The sequence below is a fragment of the Acartia tonsa genome, chromosome 3, assembly GCF_053477335.1.
Source record: "Acartia tonsa isolate MP-2025a chromosome 3, ASM5347733v1, whole genome shotgun sequence".
In the NCBI taxonomy this organism is placed as follows: Eukaryota; Metazoa; Arthropoda; class Copepoda; order Calanoida; family Acartiidae; genus Acartia; species Acartia tonsa.
This window is the reverse complement of record NC_137262.1, coordinates 10,149,920-10,171,331: the sequence shown is the minus strand read 5'-3', so window position 1 is coordinate 10,171,331 and position 21,412 is coordinate 10,149,920. Positions and strand designations below refer to the sequence as shown.

The following is a 21,412-nucleotide window of genomic DNA, read 5'->3' as shown; positions in this document are numbered from 1 at the left end:
TTTTTAACAAAATCATCCTTGTTTTGTATTAGGATGGGAGGCCACTGAATCAGCATCTTATCAGGTACAAAAAAAAATTGCCAGCAGTTCAGAAGTTTAATTATTTTTGTAATATGCAGATTTCCAAAGATTTTGATACAAATTTTCAGCAATTCATTTTTTAATACTCATATTTATACCTACTTTATGATGATTCTGATTTTACGTCCAAAAAATGTGGGTTAAAATATTTTCAGCAAGCAATACATATTTTAAATGACTTTAAATTAATGGAAATCGATTGATTTTAAATTTGTAGACTTGTGAATCTGAGAATCAAAGTCAAGCAGATGATTATGAAGAAGGTTTTCAGTTCAACTTTGAACAGGATTATGATCCTCTACCTCAGGTAAACAAAGCCAAGCTGATTATAAGGAAGGTTTTCAGTTCAACTTTGAACAGGATTATGATCCTCTACCTCAGGTAAACAAAGCCAAGCTGATGATTATGAGGAAGGTTTTCAGTTCAACTTTGAACAGGATTATGATCCTCTACCTCAGGTAATCAAAGCCAAGCTGATTATAAGGAAGGTTTTCAGTTCAACTTTGAACAGGATTATGATCCTCTACCTCAGGTAAACAAAGTCAAGCTGATTATAAGGAAGGTTTTCAGTTCAACTTTGAACAGGATTATGATCCTCTACCTCAGGTAAACAAAGCCAAGCTGATGATTATGAGGAAGGTTTTCAGTTCAACTTTGAACAGGATTATGATCCTCTACCTCAGGTAATCAAAGCCAAGCTGATTATAAGGAAGGTTTTCAGTTCAACTTTGAACAGGATTATGATCCTCTACCTCAGGTAAACAAAGCCAAGCTGATTATAAGGAAGGTTTTCAGTTCAACTTTGAACAGGATTATGATCCTCTACCTCAGGTAAACAAAGCCAAGCTGATGATTATGAGGAAGGTTTTCAGTTCAACTTTGAACAGGATTATGATCCTCTACCTCAGGTAATCAAAGCCAAGCTGATTATAAGGAAGGTTTTCAGTTCAACTTTGAACAGGATTATGATCCTCTACCTCAGGTAAACAAAGCCAAGCTGATTATAAGGAAGGTTTTCAGTTCAACTTTGAACAGGATTATGATCCTCTACCTCAGGTAATCAAAGCCAAGCTGATTATAAGGAAGGTTTTCAGTTCAACTTTGAACAGGATTATGATCCTCTACCTCAGGTAAACAAAGTCAAGCTGATTATAAGGAAGGTTTTCAGTTCAACTTTGAACAGGATTATGATCCTCTACCTCAGGTAAACAAAGCCAAGCTGATGATTATGAGGAAGGTTTTCAGTTCAACTTTGAACAGGATTATGATCCTCTACCTCAGGTAATCAAAGCCAAGCTGATTATAAGGAAGGTTTTCAGTTCAACTTTGAACAGGATTATGATCCTCTACCTCAGGTAAACAAAGTCAAGCTGATTATAAGGAAGGTTTTCAGTTCAACTTTGAACAGGATTATGCTCCTCTACCTCAGGTAAACAAAGTCAAGCTGATGATTATAAGGAAGGTTTTCAGTTCAACTTTGAACAGGATTATGATCCTCTACCTCAGGTAAACAAAGTCAAGCTGATGATTATGAGGAATGTTTTCAGTTCAACTTTGAACAAGATTATGATTCTCTACCACAGGTAAACAAAGCCAAGCTGATGATTATGAAGAAGGTTTTCAGTTCAACTTTGAACAGTATTATGATCCTCTACCTCAGGTAATCAAAGTCAAGCTGATTATAAGGAAGGTTTTCAGTTCAACTTTGAACAGGATTATGATCCTCTACCTCAGGTAATCAAAGTCAAGCTGATGATTATGAGGAAGGTTTTCAGTTCAACTTTGAACAGGATTATGATCCTCTACCTCAGGTAAACAAAGTCAAGCTAATTATAAGGAAGGTTTTCAGTTCAACTTTGAACAGGATTATGATCCTCTACCTCAGGTAACTTTCCAGTTAATGTCACACGCCTGTTATAGCATCAATTCTACAGCTAACACATTATTTAAAAAGGTGTAGAGGCCGAAATTTACATAAATTTTCTGTCGCTCATGAAGAATGTCTAAATGTTGAATTAGTAGGGTGTCTGTTTGTCTGGCTGTTTTATTTTGGTTATCTCAGCAGTTTTATTTTTTTGTAGCAGACTGTAATAAATCTTTTCTGTTTATTCTATACTTGAAAGGACGACATTAGGAGGGGGGGGGGGGGGGGGGGGGTAATGCAACCATCTCGTAATCAATGATTATTTGGCACTTAGAATTCAAATTTCGATATAAAGTTTTGAATGAATAATCCTTGGTAGATCTATTTTCCCTAAATCGAACAAAGAGTTGGAAAAGTAACGGCTAACGGCTGGCGGCTTAATGATGAATTTACCCTGAAAATGGGCAAAAAACGGGGCCATTCAATCATTGATTACGAGATGGTTGCATTAACCCCCCCCCCCCCCTTTATTTTTTCAAGAAAGCTATTGGTTAATCTTGTACCAGACCGATAAAATGTTGCTATACACTTTTGTTTTACACTTGCAGCTATAGACGCTGGCTTTCTGTTTGCTAATTACTTCATACAGTCATTAAGAAATTGATTCATTTTTATTGTACATTGACATTTGACATTGTACATTGATAATACTTTTAAAATAATTATTTTGGCACTTTGATTTTCTAATGTCACACACGCAAGTACTTAAAGTGTACCTGGAGAATATTTAATGTCCAGGATCCTGGAAGCTTGTTGCCTAACCTGGACACCACACAAGATCAGGATGACCCAAACAATAATGTTTCCACCATGGAAAACAAGAATATCATTTCAAGGAAAACATGAAAAAAAGTATTATTGTCTTTTTAACCTGTAGGCTTATTCTATATCCCCGAGTTTGACTTTAAGCGTTTTCTCTCATATACCACTAGGACCAAAATAAGTTTAGAAGAAGAAAAAATTGTACTCAAGAATTGTTTTAAAGATGTTAAGTTAAGGCTAGAAGAGTCTTGTGATGACAGGCCCTGCTAATACATTGGTTTCTTAAACATTTTCCAAATAAGGAAGGGAGTTTTCGGAGGTCCAAATAAAGGCTTGAGTGGAAGTACCCCATTTATTGTGATTAGTTGTATTAAGACACAAGACATTAAGTAGACTAGATTAATTTGGGTGAACGTGAAATTGCACTCATATCATAAAACAGCCATAAATTAGTTTAGGTTAAATTAGGTACTTTGTGGTTATTTTATTTGGGCCCCACACAAAGTTTAGATGATATCCCGTATTGGTGTATTTGCATGTTTACTCAATTCAGTACAAATCAAAATAATAACAACAGCAGTACAATTGACAAGAACGCTAAGATTACACAGCAACAGATCTATGCAGCCAAAGAAAAAAGGTACTTACAATATCTATTTATAATTGGCTTTAACAACTTGTGATATTTAAGGAAATTTGTATTTTTTACGAAATATATTCCATAACTGAAGACTAAAAATCTTAAATTTTACCAAGGATATAGAGGGATATGACAATGGCCGATTAAGGGAATCGTTGCTTTTGAAAAATTGCGTAAAGTTTTGAGTAAGCTTCCAGTCAAATGCGCTTATGAAGTTTAACTGTTCTTAATGTTGGCCAAAAGAATAGTGTAATTAAATGCATGTTTAAAAATAGTTTGACATAATAAGCGCATTTGACTGGAAGCTTACTCACAATTTTACGCAATTTTTCAAAAGCTACTTTTCCCTTCATGTACATTCCTAATAAATATACTCAAAAATACCCCTTCTGTTGATTAATTAACCATTCAATCAAAATTTAACTAAAGTCTCCATAGCTGTTAAGCAAACGATTAAAAGTTTGGGGATTAATGTAATAAATATCCCAATGTCCCCTCCCTCCCTGAATTTTTACTTTGTAAAAATGAGAGTTATTACACTTTTTAACTAAAGAATACTTTATTGATATGAGGCTTTAGAAATAATATAACAATATCATCAAGATTTTCTAAACCTCCTATTTTAGATTAAAAGAGATCCAATCCAAGTTATCTCGTCCTGAAATGGTCCCATCTCCGTTTCTTCATGATATAAAATGGAAGAATATTGAACCTAATAAGAATGCTTCGATGCAGTCAAATAGTTTGTCTGCAAATTTTGTAAGGTATATAAAAAAAACACAAATTAAGGTGTGGGTGGGGGGGATAATTAAACCATCATCTCGTAATCATTTCACAAATTGTAATTAAAATCTAAATTTCGTGTTTCGTAATCCTTGGTAGATCTATTTTCTATTTGGGGCTGTTTTAAGGAAAACTTTAATCGTAGAAATCAAATCTTTAGATATGTTGGCTTTTTTATTTATGTTAAATTATAAAAATAACCATTTAAAAAAATTATAGAACCAGCCGATTAACGGCTGAAAACGGGAGCAGCTATATAAAGCATACTAAGTAGATAGGACTTGTTAACATTGAATATTTGCTATCTACAACCAAATAAATTAATGTATGAAAAATCTTCAAAAGTAATCATGAAAAATATCCGAAGTTTTTTTAATTTCAGTAATATTGATGGTAGACGTGAAATTATTGATTCAGAAAGCCGTCATCTTGTTTCAGGTTTTTTTCTGCAGTTTTTTTTAGTGAATCTTTTATAAAAATTCTATTTTTCCTTTTGGTATATAAAATAGTAAGGTTTTTTGCTCAGATTTCCATAACTATTTAAACTTTTGAGTTCTACATTTTAGGGAACCTTCACACAGGTTTTAGTCTGTCAATTTTTATATTAAGTCTTTTTGGCTATTTTTATAAACTTCGAATATGAAGCCTCTAGATGCTAGGGGCGAAGCCACAAGTATTTATCCACTTTTTATTAAATGCATGGCTGATTCAAAAAAAATTTGATTTTTTATATCCATTGTTTAGGAAGAGATAGTTTATTTAAAAATATTGTAACATATTTAAATATTTAGGATTAGAACAATCTCTGCACAAGTGGGTTGAAAATCAGCAACTTCAAATGCTTCAACAACAAGCTTCTTTCATTGAAAAGATTAGGAGGTGGGTCATTACTTTGTTTTTGCATTTTAACGTTTATTCATAATAAAACCATTAAAAAAACAAAAATCATAAAACCTTTCAATAATGGAGGGTTATTTATTATTATTTATTTATTTGTATACTAATATTCATGCAAAATCCTATTACAAGCTCTGTCACGACTTGGTAAGCACTGCAATGACACCTCGCAGTTCAACAACCCTGAAGGGTTAAGCCAGCCACTCGTGTCACAGCTGCTCAGTGTTCATAATTAAAATAAAACATGTAATCTTATATTTTAAATGTATTTGAATATAGGAGTAGAAGCAATGTTCAGTACAGCCCTGAGCTGGTACATACTTAAAATAAATGTGTAAATGAACTAAACTGATAAAACTGATTAAACCACATTCCTGAAATGTTATTCTGTAAACTATAATAATATGTAAATATTATATATTATATAAACTCTTTCAGGAAAGAAAACCATAGTAAAACATTGTAAACCTTATCAGCAACTCGCCCTAGTTGTATGCACCTTAGGAAATAAATCTTATCTTAAATCTTATCTTATCTTATTTAATGCAACCATTTCGTAATCAGTGAGCAAATGGCAATTAGCATACGAATTTCGATCTGAACTTTTGCATGAGTAATCCATGGTAGGTCTATTTTCCCTAAATCGAACAAAAAGTTGGAAAAGTAACGGCTGGCGGCTCAGCCGTTTAGCCGTTTTTTTGCCTATTTTCAGGGTAAATCCATCATCAATTACGTAGGAATCAACTTTTTAAAACATATTTTTGGTTTAATTCATGTTAAATGATAGCAATAACCATTTTTAAAACTTCTAGTACCAACAGCTACCGTCTAGAACCGTTTGATAGCTTTTTGGAGTGGAAAAGAGTATTATGTGGAGATAGGTTTCGTGACTAATTTGCAATATAGATATCCAAAAAATGGCAAAACAGCCGTTACTTTTCCAACTTTTTGTTCGATTTAGGGAAAATAGACCTACCAAGGATTACTCATGAAAAATTCTAGATGGAAATTCTAAGTGCCATTTGCTCACTGATTACGAGATGGTTGCATTAAATAAGATAAGATAAGATTTAAGATAAGATTTATTTCCTAAGGTGCATACAACTAGGGCGAGTTGCTGATAAGGTTTACAATGTTTTACTATGGTTGCATTAACCCCCCTCCCCCTTTTGTAACACTGCTAGATTGTACCAAACAGTCAAGATTTAATAAAAGTCCATCAAATTTTTAATCTAAAATTATAATTTACAATTCTATATCCCCTTTGTCCCTGTTTATCTACCAAATGTCAGAGAAGTCATAACCTATTGCTTCCAAATAAACATAACATAATAACCCCTGTTTGATTATTCATTGAAAACATATCACCGTAAAACGCATGTTTTAGACGGATGGCAGTAAACGGTCATATGCGTCCACCCCACCAGGATCTAAACTCTGCACCTGCCCACAAGATGAATACTGGTGGTATATTTACTCAGGTATAAATAAATAAGGATTTTGAGGGATAAGATTATCATTATTCTAAAACTTTGGGTACCAGTGTAGAGTCTAATGGCTCTTACCTTCCCAAGTAAAACTTTTAACTCCATCTTTTAATAATTATTTTTGAGATAGTTTGGATGGTAAAAAATCTAGGAACTCAACCTTGAGTAATCACAAATATATTTTTTTTTTTTGGGGGGGGGGGCATAGTGCTCGACAGGCACTTTGGGGGAAAGCATCAGGGTAGAAATCCTTAAATAATATGACATTCATTATATTTATATATTTAAAATTTTGTTTAGGATTTGACGATCCCTCCTGAATATCTGATGTCTAGTGTTATTGGAGACAGAATCCGTCCTATTAATATCAGACAGGTCACCTTTTAACATATTTACTTAGAAATGTTAATTGTAATTACCTAAATGAAACAGAATTATATTTAAGATTGGATTTGATAGTGTAATCTTATTTTATTTTATTTTTTTCAAAGAAAAGCTTTTCTACATTTAGAGTCAGTCCAATGGTCTGTCTCTAACGGATTGCTCTTATAGTTAATTTAGACATGTTTCAATTGTTCGGTCGATTTAAAACTTTGAATAATGATTTATGCAACATTTAGGTACAATTTAGAAAGTGTAGCAACGCTAGAATCAATTTTAGAAAATCAGTTTGTAAATATTGATTCCTAGGACGACAATCCTTATAATAAAGTAACAGGATGTGTGTTTGTCTGTCTTTTTGTTTGTACCAAAGGATCTAGCTAACCGCTAAACCGATTGGGTTCTCCTTAAACGGGTAGCTTCTCACAGGTCCCGGGAAGGTTTTTAACTAGTTTGGGGGAGGGTACCACCACCCTCCCAAGAGAAATCATAAAAAATAGATTTATTTATACGTAGCGACTTGAACGCAACATAGAAAGGTTACGTTATTTAAAGTCACAGTGCCACTAGAGGCCTATTGCCATAAGCTAAGTATCTCTAGCATTAAGCTTTAAAATGTAAGTATGTCCTTATCGAGCATCCTTTAAAGTAATATTGGGATAGATTTACGAGGAAATTTTGTTTAGAATTTTAGATATTGTTGTATATTGAGTACGTTGTTTCTTTACATTTGTCTATGTTCTTTTATCCGTCTTATTTTTTTGAGCTTTGCTTTAATTGACGTTGTCGTACTTGTTTGTAGGAGCATACAGACTTGCTGTTCTTTATATTCTACACCATGCATGGAGATGCTCTCCAGCTTGTGGCGGCCAGCCTACTATTTGAAAGGGGCTGGCGTTTCCATAAACAGGTTGGTTCATCTTTGGAATTTGAAATTTGGCGTTTTTAATTCTTTGATTATTAAGGCTTTTTTTTATAACAAATAACAATTTACTTTTCCAATACTGTTTATATACATGCACTTAAATACCCTTATCCTATTATTTAAAGTAGTAAGGTTTTTTGTTTGTAGCTTAAAATTTCTATAACTATTGAACAGATAGAGTTCTCCATTTTATGGAAGCTTCAAATATGTCTCTGGGTGGTTTTAGGCTATTTAATTATTATATCTAAGTTTGGGTTTAGGCTATATCCCTACTTTCCTTACTACTTCGAATAAAATGCTTTTAGATGCTAGGAGCGGAGCTGCTAGTTATTTAAAAACAATTCAATTTCAAAGGTGTTCATATGTTTTAGCAACGTATCTGGTTAGCCAGATGGCCAGGTGTACGTCCAGAGGAGAAGACAAACACATTTGAGAAAGGGCTGTATCAGTATTTTGATCTGGCCTCCTGGAAACGCATTCCTGGTTGGTTCAGGTAATATTTTGCTGTGTCTCAATAATAATAATTGCTGGGTTTTGCTATGAAAGGAGTGTAAACTATTTGACGAAGAGATAAGACTTAGAACTCTCCTTCCCCCGACCTATTATCCAACTTAGAGGCAAATTTGTTCCACTCATTAACCCATATTCCCCTTTCTTTTACAGTATTTTTTTCTTTTATGGAGTGGTGTGTATGATCTTAAGGGATAAGACAATAGATGGTTGGTTGATATACATTCCCAATGATGATAAACAATTTTACCCTGGTTTAAGTATATATTTATTTGTATGCAGCTATGAATTATATGTATTTATATTACATATCCTTATATCCCTGAGTATAAGTTTATATTTCTTTGTATGGAGCTATGAATCATTATTGATATATAAATATTTATATTATATATCCTTATATTCCTGAGTATAAATATATATTTCTTTGTATGCAGCTATGAATCATTGTTAATATATAAATATTTATATTATATATCCTTATATCCCTGAGTATAAGTTTATATTTCTTTGCATGCAGCTATGAATCATTGTTAATATATAAATATTTATATTATATATCCTTATATTCCTGAGTATAAGTATATATTTCTTTGTATGCAGCTATGAATCATTGTTAATATATAAATATTTATATTATATGTCCTTATATCCCTTAGTATAAGTATATATTTCTTTGTATGCAGCTATGAATCATTGACAATCTGTGGAAGTGACATTATTGGATTTGTAATAGCTTTCATGCCTATTCCCCCATAGATGAATATACATAGAATACCAAAAATTAAGTTTTATCCTTACGCCTAACCTAAAAATGGTTGCTTTAATTCATATGAAATAAGTATTTTATATTTCATGCAACCAATTATACAATCTTTTTTATTTTTTTTCCTAATTTATCACTTCAATTAAGTCAGATCTTGTTTAGACTAGCTAGTACAACATAATGTACCTAAATATCATCTATTATTGTCGATGCAATTATCCTATATTTTACTCCACCCCTCCTTGAGGACCTTTGGGTGATCCCTCATCTATTATAGCTTAACTGCACCCATAGGGCAACACCCCCCCCCCTCAAATATTTTTTCCATTGTTTTGTACAGTCCGAAGTCCTACAAAAACTTGAATACAGTTTAGTTCATTTTGTTTCATCATTATTGCTTCGAATACAGATAATTTCCACAAGACAAAAGTGGTTCTGAAACTTGTATAAATCTTATAGTAAGGTTTTATTAATATTTTTCAAAAATGCAAATAAAAATTCATTGTATTTTGATTTTAAATCGCTATATCCAAGGAACTGTCTAGAGGTAACTAATTAAGTTTTTTAATCTAATATTTTATAACATCTTAAAGACATACTAACTTTATAAAAAGGATATACCAATAAGTATGTTACAGTGTCATATACAGTTAGATAAAAGAAAAAACAAAGCTTTAAATGCATTGCACCCATTAATATATACCTAAATTAATGATTATAGCTATCCTTTATGGACGGTAACACAATTCGAACATGATCATAGTAAAGCATTGCTTACAAAAAAACTTTCTTGTTTTTTTTTGTACTTGAAGTTCTTGAAGTATCATAATTGAAAATTGCGAATATGTTTCTATAATATTTTGTGTCCCTCCCTGCATATTATTGCAACACAATGAGTGATTATCTATGCTCCTATACTTCTTTTCTTTATTATTATTATCATTTGAAGTATTTTCCTTGGATATTATCTCTATAACATATTATATTCATTATACAAATGATACAATTGGGAAAAGTTTAAGTACATGAAAAGTACTTACAACTGAACAATTGTTCACCTAATTCTCCATGCAAATATACATAATTATGATAAAAATAAATAATAGATCTAATTAATCATCGTTAAACATAGACTAAAAGCAAAATAAAATAAAAAGTTTAGGTATCGTTTTAATGAAATGACTTTTAGTCAGATTGAGTATTCTTTACATTTTTGCTCTTAATTTATTTTTGCTATTGATTACTTGTATTTGAATGATTAAATGAATCAAAAAACAATGATAACCATTTGAAGGCCCGGGCTAACAAATTTGTTTTAATTTTATGATTTTTTCTAATATTCAAAGAAAATTATCTGTAATAGGTTGCTTTACATGATTTTTTAGTGTGGATGAGAATCGGTTCTAATCCATATGGATATCAATAGGTTTCGAAGCCGTATTGGAAAAGTTTTTGTTTGCACTTCTTTCCGACCTTAGAAACCAGTTACCTAAAATTACTATGTTATGGTGAAATATTTATTTAATTAAACCAATAAAAAATAATTTTCTCTTGTCGATAACCATTAATTTTAGTGTTAACATAACTCAATTGGGCGCGCAACCACGACATGTCACACTTTGTATGACTGTGATTTATATAAATATTATTTCCCTTGTTTTTTGGTATGCTCAGAATTCCCTTTTGTTGACAAATATTAATAATTTTTGTATATGATTGATAGGATAATTGCAGAAGAATATTAGTCTTTTTGCACATAGTATTCTGTTAAAATAATACTTTTCTTAAGCTTTTAAGCGAAGAATTATTTATTCAACATGGTTAGTTAAAATATGATTTTTTTTAACTTTATGAGACCTTAATCCTACTTTGGCTAATTTTAATATTGAAGACATATTAAATTATATATTTCCTTCGTGACTATTATTTTATTTTTTTGACTACTGATTTTTTACCACTACTTTTGATGTAATATGAGCATCTAGGGGCTTTGTTTTTGTTGGGCAGAAAATTGCCTAAAAAATCCTAAGGCTTAAATATAAAGAAAAATAGCTTTAAACAATTCATAAAGCTTACCAAAAATATGTAGATAAATATTTAGAAACAATTAAAGTTAACGTGTTTCAATGAAATCTATGCTTGCGTAGTTTTCTTACAACTGTCTATGAGTAAACTGTCTAATGTTACTGTTATGGATAGTCTATGTGTGAACTGTCTAATGTCACCTGTCTGTCTGGGAAAGTCTATATGTGAACTGTCTAATGTCACCTGTCTGTCTAGGAAAGTCTATATGTGAACTGTCTAATGTCACCTGTTTGTCTGTGAAAGTCTATATGTGAACTGTTTAATGTCACCTGTCTGTCTGGGAAAGTCTATATGTGAACAATCTAATGTCACCTGTCTGTCTGGGAAAGTCTATATGTGAACTGTCTAATGTCACCTGTATGTCTGGAAAAGTCTATGTTTGAACTGTCTAATGTCACATTTCTGTAAGGGAAAGTCTATATGTAAACTGTCTAATGTCACCTGTCTGTCTGGGAAAGTCTATGTGTGAACTGTCTAGTGTCACCTGTCTGTTTGAGAAAGTCTATGTCTGGACTGTCTAATGTCATCTGTCTGTCTGGGAAAGTCTATATGTGAACTGTCTAATGTCATCTGTCTGTCTGGGAAAGTCTATGTGTGAACTGTCTAATGTCACCTGTCTGTTTGAGAAAGTCTATGTCTGGACTGTCTAATGTCATCTGTCTGTCTGGGAAAGTCTATATGTGAACTGTCTAATGTCATCTGTCTGTCTGGGAAAGTCTATGTGTGAACTGTCTAATGTCACCTGTCTGTCTGGGAAAGTCTATGTGTGAACTGTCTAATGTCATCTGTCTGTCTGGGAAAGTAGAATCTAGAATGAATTCATATAATCAGGCAACATGTTGAGAAAAGGATAAAACTAGATGATACCCCGGTCGCTTTAAAAGATTAACAATTTTTGATTATTAGTAGTGTTATAAAGATGGGGCATTTATAAACATTGCATCATTTACTGTTGATGGCCCCTAGCCTATTAGAACAACAAGTTTTCATCCACAAAACGAAATCTTCTTGGGAAAAATGTAATGCTTTTTTGCACTTTGAAAAAACTACCATTTTTAATAGAGGACTCTAGAGGCACAACCGCTATTAATGAATAAATTAACACAATTCTTGTAAGCTTGTGTTAGCTTAAAATAAAATAACCAATATTGACAATGTCTATAACTGCTTATCACATTTTTAAGAGGACAGTTTAAACCTTTTCCAACTTGGGGCAGTTTGAAGCTTTACCTATGAACATGTGCCATAGTTTCCAACTTATCCAAATATTTCCTTTCATATCAAACTTTTTATCTTTATCCCTTTTTTATATTTTTTCACCTCTCATCTTTATTAGTTTTTAAGTTATAGCAAAGCTACTCTTATAGGAATTTTATTTACTCTACCTTTATTAGAGAAGGATAGTTGAATTTTTGTTGAAGATTAAGAATTCTTCCATTAGAGGAAAAGTGATTTTTAGGATGCTAATAAAGGATACTTAAAAAAGCATTATTTGTAAAGATTCTGCTGACCAATAAGCATCTACTCTCTATTCTTTGTCTGTTGGTTTGCGCTGACTTTTTTTATATTCTACTAAAGATTGTCTACAGAATTTTCTCGGAAGATTTACGTAACCCCCAAACTACTCTTAAACTCATTTTTCAGCTTTTTATATTATTTCATTATGCTTCACTACTTATGGATGTTGTCATCATTATTTTTTATAGAATCTTTCTCTACCTTCTTTTAAAAATTATTTTTATTCGCAGCTGTTCTATGATATGAATTGTATGTCTGTACGACTTTGTAACATAATCCTTATTTTATCCAGACTTGACTACTGCCACCTGGTGGAGAAAACTATTGTACCTGAAGATCTCAAGACAATGTATACCAAGTAATCATTTTATCTTTATAATCATATACACAATTTCATTCTAATATGTAATGTACAGGGTGTTTCAATAGAAACGTCTTTTTTAAAATCTTAATTATGCCTAGAAAATAAAACAATTATAAAATGTGCTTTATAAATCTGGAAAACCTATTCTGGGACATTTATGTTTCAAATATTTAAAAATGATTTTTTCAACAAGTTATGCCTTAAAAACCGGTTTTCCAAAGTCCTTATTTTAAAAGATTTACAGATTTAAAGATTGTGGAAAAAATGCGCACGTTTTTAAAATTCGAATTGCGCGGCTTGTATTAATAGTAGAAAAACGTTATGCATGCCGTTAGAATTGTAATAAACTCTAGTTTTTAGAAATATAAGTACTATTTTTGTGCTATTTGTAGTTTATGAGCTACGTTGAAAAGTTTTAAGTAAGTTGGGACATTTTACCACGTAGCTCCTATAATATACGTAGCACTGGAATTTTTAAAAGCGAAGCTTTTCTATAATTAGGGTCCGTCCGTCCGTATGTCCGTCCGAGATAGATAGCTTTTATTCGTTAATTTAGGCATGTTAGAATTGTCCTATCGATTTCAAACAAAATGATGATTTCTGTAGTAGTTGGGTACGATTTAGAAAGCGTAGCAACTCTATAATCATTACCAGAATGTCCGTACGTCCATTTTAAACATGTTGATTTTTCTACTTTTTTAACAACAAACTTTCAATTGTTTTAATTATCCGTTTGATCTGATTTTTGGTATATTGATTCCTGGGACAACAAAGAAGAACATTATAAGCGAAGCAACTCTATAATCAAGTCCAAAAATGTAAGTATGTCCATAAACATTGTCCTGTTTTTAAGCAGTTTTTCAACAAATTTACCTACAACTTTGATTCGACATTTATACATTTATGTTCCGATTTTTCAGTTCAGATACTATACAAGTGTTAATGTCCGTTTGTCCTACCGTTTCAGTGCTTCGCTTTTATGGATGTTGTCATCCTTGTTTTTATATATCTAAAAACTAGAGTTTATGACGATTCTAACGGTATGCATAACGTTTTTTATTAATACAAGACACGCAATTTGAATTTTAAAAACGTGCGCATTTTTTCCACAATCTTTAAATCTGTAAATCTTCAAAATAAGGCCTTTGGAAAAACCGGTATTTAAGTCATAATTTGTTGAAAAAGTCATATTTAAATATTTGAAACATAAATGTCCCAGAATAGGTTTTCCAGATATATAAAGCATTTTGTATAATTGTTTTATTTTCTATGCATAATTAAGATTTTTAAAAAGACATTTCTATTGAAACACCCTGTAGTACCAGAGGTTTTTTTGTATGTCTGTTAAGATTTCGCTGAATGATAGACCGAAAAAATACCCATCACAAACAAAAGTTATCAGCAGAAAGTAAATTATAATTTTCTAAAACTTTTTTTTTTTATTTTCTAATTAAAGCAATATAAACGAACCTTAAAGAGGCTATTACAACGCCTCGTAAGAGGCGGTGTCACGAAGCCGACAATACCCAAAGCCGGTTTTTAAAATATGGGATTTTAAAATGATTACAAAACCCTTAAATAATTGTGGAGATCTAAGGAAATTATGAGAAATCCTTTATAATGGCATATAGTCAAACGCTTTAATAAGGTCAAAAATGCACAAATTATCCTCATTGTTTTGGTATTTTAAAGTACTTGTGATTTCAATATGTTTTGTCTTATCAAGATACTCAAGTGTGATGCAAGAAGTGAATTCATCCTGTAGGAAAACAATTGCGCTCCACGGATTTAATGCAAAGGTTATTTTTAAAAGCGAAGCTTTTCTATAATTAGGGTCGGTAACGGATAGCTTTTTTTTGTTTTTTATTTCTTGAGAATATCTATAGAAGTGATAATTCAAACTCTACAGTTTACACTTAATGGTTATATTAGTCCTAATAGACACTTTTAAACTGATATCTTTCTTTTAGATATGTTTTAATTGTCCTATTTATTTTAAACTTTGCTTAATGATTCCTGCACCAGTCAGGTATGGTTAAAAAAGCGTATGTTAATGTACAGATATAGCTTATGACGGATTTGCCCTGAAAATAGCCAAAAAGTGGCTTAACGGCTGAACCGTCAGCCGCTAGCCATTACTTTTCAAATTTTTTGTTCGATTTTTAGAAAATAGAACTACCAAGGATTACTCATGCCAAGTTTCATAACGAAATTCGGATTCTAAGTGCCCATTTGCGCATTGATTACGAGATGGTTGCATTAATCCCCCCCCCCCCCCCCTTTTATAGATATTTTCATCTTGGTATACTTTAACTGTTCTAAAATGTAATAAAACTTGATTTTACGAAATCGGTCGTGTCAAAGTTCGTGTCCCTATTTTTTTTTTCTCTCAATTACAATGATTATTATAATTTAGATGAACGATGATATGGAAGAAATACCCGGAATAAAATATCTCAGCTGTATTATGTAAATTCAAACATGTTAGAGTTTATAAAAGAGAAAAAAAATACTTTTTAAAATAAAAATCTCTCATTTTAGTCATAAAAGAAAGAAATACACGAACAAATAAAATGTAAAAAAAAAAGGATTAAGTAAACAAGGTATTAGTGGATTTTCTTTATAAGAAGACAAAAATAAATCATCTACCCAACTTATAAAATCAATTATAGCAATTTAATTTACCTCTGCTTGAAAAGATATGTGATATTAATGTACCTATTATAGATAGCCAAAATTATCCATTGATTTGTCATATTTTAAATATTTACGTAATAATATGTGATAAAACGAAAAAAATCTTCCAAATTTTTATTATATTATTCTTTATGAAGCGCTGTGAAGTGGTTGTATTATTAAATTATATTTATTATATATTGATTTTATCTATGTATGTTTTTAGCTTTATATTAACCTATTTTATATATTTATTATTATTGATAAATAAATGCTTTTACATATAACAATATAGAAAATATATTAATAGGAGCATTTTTACTTTATAACTATCATTATCTGTCGGTTCATTAAAATTTTCAAAATTTCAAAAGTTTTCGCAAGCGTCTCGACTATTTACAAAATTCTTTTTATGGTAGCTGCACAATTACATATTAGTACAATCATTCCTAGGACAACAAGGTACATTATAATTAGCGAAATGTCTCAATAACTACCCCCCCCCAGAAAAAAATAACACCCCCCTCCTTAAAAGAATTTTACTCCCCCCCCCCAAATAAAAAAGCTTGGACGCCCCTGAATTGAGTATTATATATGTAAGTATGTCCTTAAATAGAATCCCGTATTTACTAAATTTTGCAAGGAGTTTATAATATATTTTGTTTATACTTTTGAATTGATATTCTGCTTATTAAGGTTTGACTCTATCTACGACGTTCATGTTCGTGTTTTTTACCGTTTTATTTCAGAGCACTTGAGTAAAACACTAGAGGGAGAAAGGGTTTAATAATTGTATCTCCGCATCGCAACCGCCTTGTGCAACCTTTCTATCGGATCATTGAAAATCAACCAATGGTGTCGCTTATATTAACACAGCCAAGTATCAGAAAATAATTTAGAAGCAGACGGTACTATAGATCTGTTTTAAGAGCTTCGCTTTCATGGATGTTGTGATCCTTGTTATTGTAATAACCTGGATGATAATATTAGATTCACAGAATGATGTGTCATCTTTCTAAAGAAAAACATTCTCTGCCGTGTCATACTATGGCTATTTAGATATCAATAATAGTTTTTTTTAGATAAAAGGTTGTCATTTCTGCCTTTCAATATTGATTATAAACCTTAGTTTTTACAAAACAGATTAATTTTAGACATTTTAATACCACTTAGGTGAAACTTTGGATCTACTGCAGTTCACGGTAAAATATTGCTGGTAACGATTATTGCCAAAAATCTATGAATTTAAAGGCTGCTAGCTGCCAAACGGCTAAACGTACAGATTATACCCGATCACCATTTTAAGCGGTATAAGAAGGCCTACAAATAATCTGAAATAGCCAAGATCCAATGATGCACAGGGAAAGCTTCACTGAAGAAAAAAAGCGTAAAATAGGCCTTTTTCGTGCATTTCTCTGCACTGCGAGATATTATGCATTATTGATTTATGGCTATTCCAGATTATTTGTAGGCCTTCTTATGCCGCTTAAAACAGTGTGCGGGCATGATCTGTACGTTCAGCTGTTTGGCAGCTAGCAGCCTTTAAAATTCATAGATTTTTTGCAATAATCGTTACCAGCAATATTTTACCGTGAACTGCAGTAGACCCGAAACTTTTTGGTGAGGGGAAACGATTTGTAGGTTTAAACTTTAATTGCCCCCCTACCCTCCAAAACATAGTAAGCTTGGACATCCTTAAACCTTTTTTATCTAAACCTTAAGAGACGAGGCGGGAATTTCTATCAGAATCCGTCTCTCAATTTAGGTTTTATTTTTAAATGGAATGTGGAGAGAATTATTAGAAATATGCCAAAATATTCTCGCTTGAAAACTAATCTGTAATTTAAAGGTCGAGTTATTTTGTTGATGAAGAATATTCATTCTAAAATTTGATGCACAACAATTTTTATTTAATACTAAAGTCTCATTATATAGAATTCATTTTTTTTACATTAACTAATAATCATTCACTCGAAAACAATTTAATTTTTCTTATACTTCAACTTTATTACAAAGTTGATCTATGTTTTTTTTTGTTTAGTTTAGTTATGGTCACTAGGGCCAGCTCTACCTACAGGTTCAAGTACATTTTGACGTTGCTTGAATATGGCAGGTGTCCCAAATTAAGTCACTGTAATGTAATTCTTTGCAAAGAAGGTGTATCAACTATTTTTTTTATAGCTAGCCGGTTCTTTTAGTAAGTAGTAGATGTAAAAATTTTCATAGAATTCAGATATGCAATCGGTTTTTTTTGTAGACCTCTTATTTTTTAAGTAATTTAAGTTAAAAAAAAAAAATTAAGTCGATTTTAAGGTACTAAAATGCAACAAAAAAAAAGAAAGAAAATGGTCATTATGAACAAAAATAGTTAGATCTTTAATTTGACACCTTACTTTTTCAATTCTGTCAGGTAATTATTGAAAAAATCGATTTTTTTAAACCCACGAGAATAAAAACTTTGAACTTACTTTTATTATTTCACAGGTAAAAAAATATGGGTTCATATATACCTTTAGAATCAGAAAAATATTACGAATCCATTGTAAGCAAAATTGAAAAAAAAAGTTTACAATATAGTATATAAACTACAATAAAAGGAATTATATGAAAATATCATATTATATTGTACAGGCAACGTCTTAATTCTTGAATTGAGTATAAAAATGGGAAGGGGGTAAAGAGGGGGTAAAAAAGGGAAGACGATAGTGTTGCCTGAACAAAAAATATAATTGGCCATTAGTATATTTTTTTATTTTTTTACTTTTTTTCAATTTTGCTTACAATGGATTCGTAATATTTTTCTGATTCTAAAGGTATATATGAACCCATGTTTTTTATGTCTGAGAAAATATTTAGGTCTAAAGCTTTTATTAAACCGAGGTTAAAAAAATAAATTTTTTCAATAATTACTCAACAGAATTTTAAAAGTAAGGTGTCAAATTAAAGATCTTACTATTTTTGTTCTTACTGGCCATTTTCTTCTTTTATTTTGTTGCGTTTTAGTACCTTAAAACCGACTTAATTATTTTTTTAAAAAACTTAAATTACTTAAAAAATAATAGGTCTACAAAAAAACCGATTGCATATCTGAATTCTATGAAAAATTTTACATCTACTACTTGCTAAAAGAACCGGCTAGCTATAAAAAAAAAGTTGATACACCTTCTTTTAGTATTTTGTCATTCTATAAACTTGAAATAAAAACTAGGATGACGTTGTCAGGTTTGCTGGCATCCTGTGCCCACCAGAGTTGTGTGTGTTTTTTTAAAATTCATTACCCACATTTGTCAATGCCTTCTATATTTTTCACACAGAAAATAAGTTGAATTACAAATATTTCATATTCTCCACGAAAATAATTGTGAGTACAATTGTACTTGTATTTAATAATATACCATAAATGTTATACTTATTCATTATTATAATATAAATATTGTTTTTGTTGTTAGGTATAGTGCCAAAGTCTCGTTTCCGGTACAATAATTCTATTCAAGTTTAAACAGCTGAATAATATTAATATGTATACACATTAATATAATACAGGCTGTGCCACAAATATTGTCCCATTTAAAAAAGGTGGAATAACATCATCATTGCAAGAAAAAGTGCTTGATAGCTTTTTATCTACATTTGACTCCAGTGCGATTTATCTTTTCGGATAACTCTTTTCGTTAATTTAGATATGTTAGAATTATCCTATCGATTTCAAACTTTGTATGTTTATTCCATTACCAGTTAGGTAAGATTTAGAAAACGAAGCAACTCTATAATCTTAACCAGAAAGTCCGTACGTCCATTTAAATTTTTTTGACTTTGAATTTGTATGATATAAGCATCTGCTTTTATGTTATTGTCCTACCGTCTGGTTTTAGAGCTTTGCCTTTATGGATGTTATCATCCTTATTTTATGTATTTAGGCTATTTTATGAATATTTCATTAATTAAAGTCGATAAAAAAATAGATGAACAATCTACGTGGATTTTTTAACAGGAGAAAATTGTCGACAATACTTAGGTTCCAATTTCCCTCCGCTTTTATTGGTCGGATTGGGGATTTCGTTATATTAGCCCGCTAGAGAATACACTTTATTATAGAACATGAAAACCTGAGGTGATTTCTTTAAAAAATTGCCTCACTAAAAATTTAGAGGGGATAATTTTGCCTCCATAAAATTTTAGCGAGGCAAAGTTTTCTAAAGAATTCACCTCTGATGTAAGATCAAAGTAATAGTAATTCCTTTTAAAAAGTGGACAATTTATTGACACTCTGAGTCTACATATTATATATATGCCTTTGCTGATACAGTAGACTATGGATACATTATGGAAAAACCTTGAAAACAACATGAACAAGAACATTCCAGTCCACAATTAGAATTCAGGACAATATTATAGATTAAAGGCAATAATATGAATTTAGAAAGTATTCTGTAGAAGCCAATCTTATGAATTAAGGAAGGATTCTTTAGATTTTGCCAGTTTTAAGGAAAAGGAAGGGGTAGATTTTACATTGATAAATGATTTAGAAATAAAAACTAATATTTCTAAGGATTTTCAAAGCAGAAAGCTTTACAAATAAAGCAAAATTTGAAACCATTGACATCAAGGTATAAAGTGGGCTTTAAGCTCCTTGAGATAAAAATATGTTGACAATTTCATAAAATTGAATTAAGATGATTATTAATACACCATGGATGAAGATTTCGCTCTTATTATCATATTTAATTTCTTCGCTTTCTTTTATTTGATTTGTTATTTCTCCTTAAGATTTTTTCTTTGCATTCTTTTTCTAAATTAATGTTTAAATTATAATTTCAATAATCTTCGCCTTTTTTTTACGTAAATGTCCTTGTTCTTAGAAAAAGCTAATATTTAACATTAAAAGATTTATTCAATTATTTTATGTTGTTTTGTTTTAAGGAAATATTAAGAATTTATTCTGTTTTCGATCATTAATTATGTCATTGTTTTTTGTTTAAAATGCAACAAATAACAAGAATGGTTTTATCAAGTAATAACAACTCTTTTGAACAATTAGGTATTTTTTAGGAGCTAAGCTAGTCTATAAATCTTAGTACAGAATTCCTTTGCCAATGAGCATCCAGAATGTAATTTTGGTCCGGCGATCATGTTTTATTTACAAATATTCTCTTTTTCTTTGCTTCGCTACTTATGGATGTTGTCGTCCTTGTTTTCTGTTAAATGGAAAAGTAGTATTTTATGATTTGATGATGAGCTTACCGTTACGGACGTTTGAACGTACATGCCTTAATTATACCAATAAAGCTTCGCTTATACAAAAAATGTAAATAATTTTTTTGATGTAAATATATGTAATAATGTTTATACAACTGGGCTTTGAATGTGCAACCTTCTAAATTACAATTTTATCTTTTAACTTCAGGAACATTATATATATATCAAATATGACATTTTCAATGTAATCAGAAGTTGAATATAAGATGGAATTCATGAGTTCTATTCGAAAAGAAAAGTTCATTACCGACTGAACATCTACGTTAAAACATACTCAAAGTAATAGGTACAATTTCTAGCAGTTACGCTCATAGCGGCCTATTTTTAAATAATTTTTTTTTTTATGGGGGGGGGGGA

At 31.0% G+C, this 21,412-nt stretch overlaps 1 protein-coding gene across 1 annotated transcript in view; it reads left to right on the top strand.

Moving 5' to 3' along the window:
* The window catches only part of LOC145313271 (uncharacterized), a 28,815-nt gene extending 12,699 nt beyond the window's left edge, over window positions 1-16,116 (top strand). Inside the window, exons 10-23 of the mRNA XM_080152593.1 lie at window positions 33-64; window positions 299-388; window positions 2,744-2,841; window positions 3,321-3,407; window positions 4,034-4,171; window positions 4,573-4,628; window positions 4,982-5,069; window positions 6,475-6,568; window positions 6,875-6,949; window positions 7,758-7,865; window positions 8,252-8,373; window positions 13,052-13,117; window positions 14,850-14,922; window positions 15,540-16,116. Of these exons, the coding sequence (XP_080008719.1) occupies window positions 33-64; window positions 299-388; window positions 2,744-2,841; window positions 3,321-3,407; window positions 4,034-4,171; window positions 4,573-4,628; window positions 4,982-5,069; window positions 6,475-6,568; window positions 6,875-6,949; window positions 7,758-7,865; window positions 8,252-8,373; window positions 13,052-13,117; window positions 14,850-14,922; window positions 15,540-15,596 (1,184 nt within the window). The 3' untranslated portion in view covers window positions 15,597-16,116. The remainder of the gene's footprint in view (window positions 1-32; window positions 65-298; window positions 389-2,743; window positions 2,842-3,320; window positions 3,408-4,033; window positions 4,172-4,572; window positions 4,629-4,981; window positions 5,070-6,474; window positions 6,569-6,874; window positions 6,950-7,757; window positions 7,866-8,251; window positions 8,374-13,051; window positions 13,118-14,849; window positions 14,923-15,539) is intronic.
* The last annotated feature ends 5,296 nt before the right edge of the window (window positions 16,117-21,412 follow it).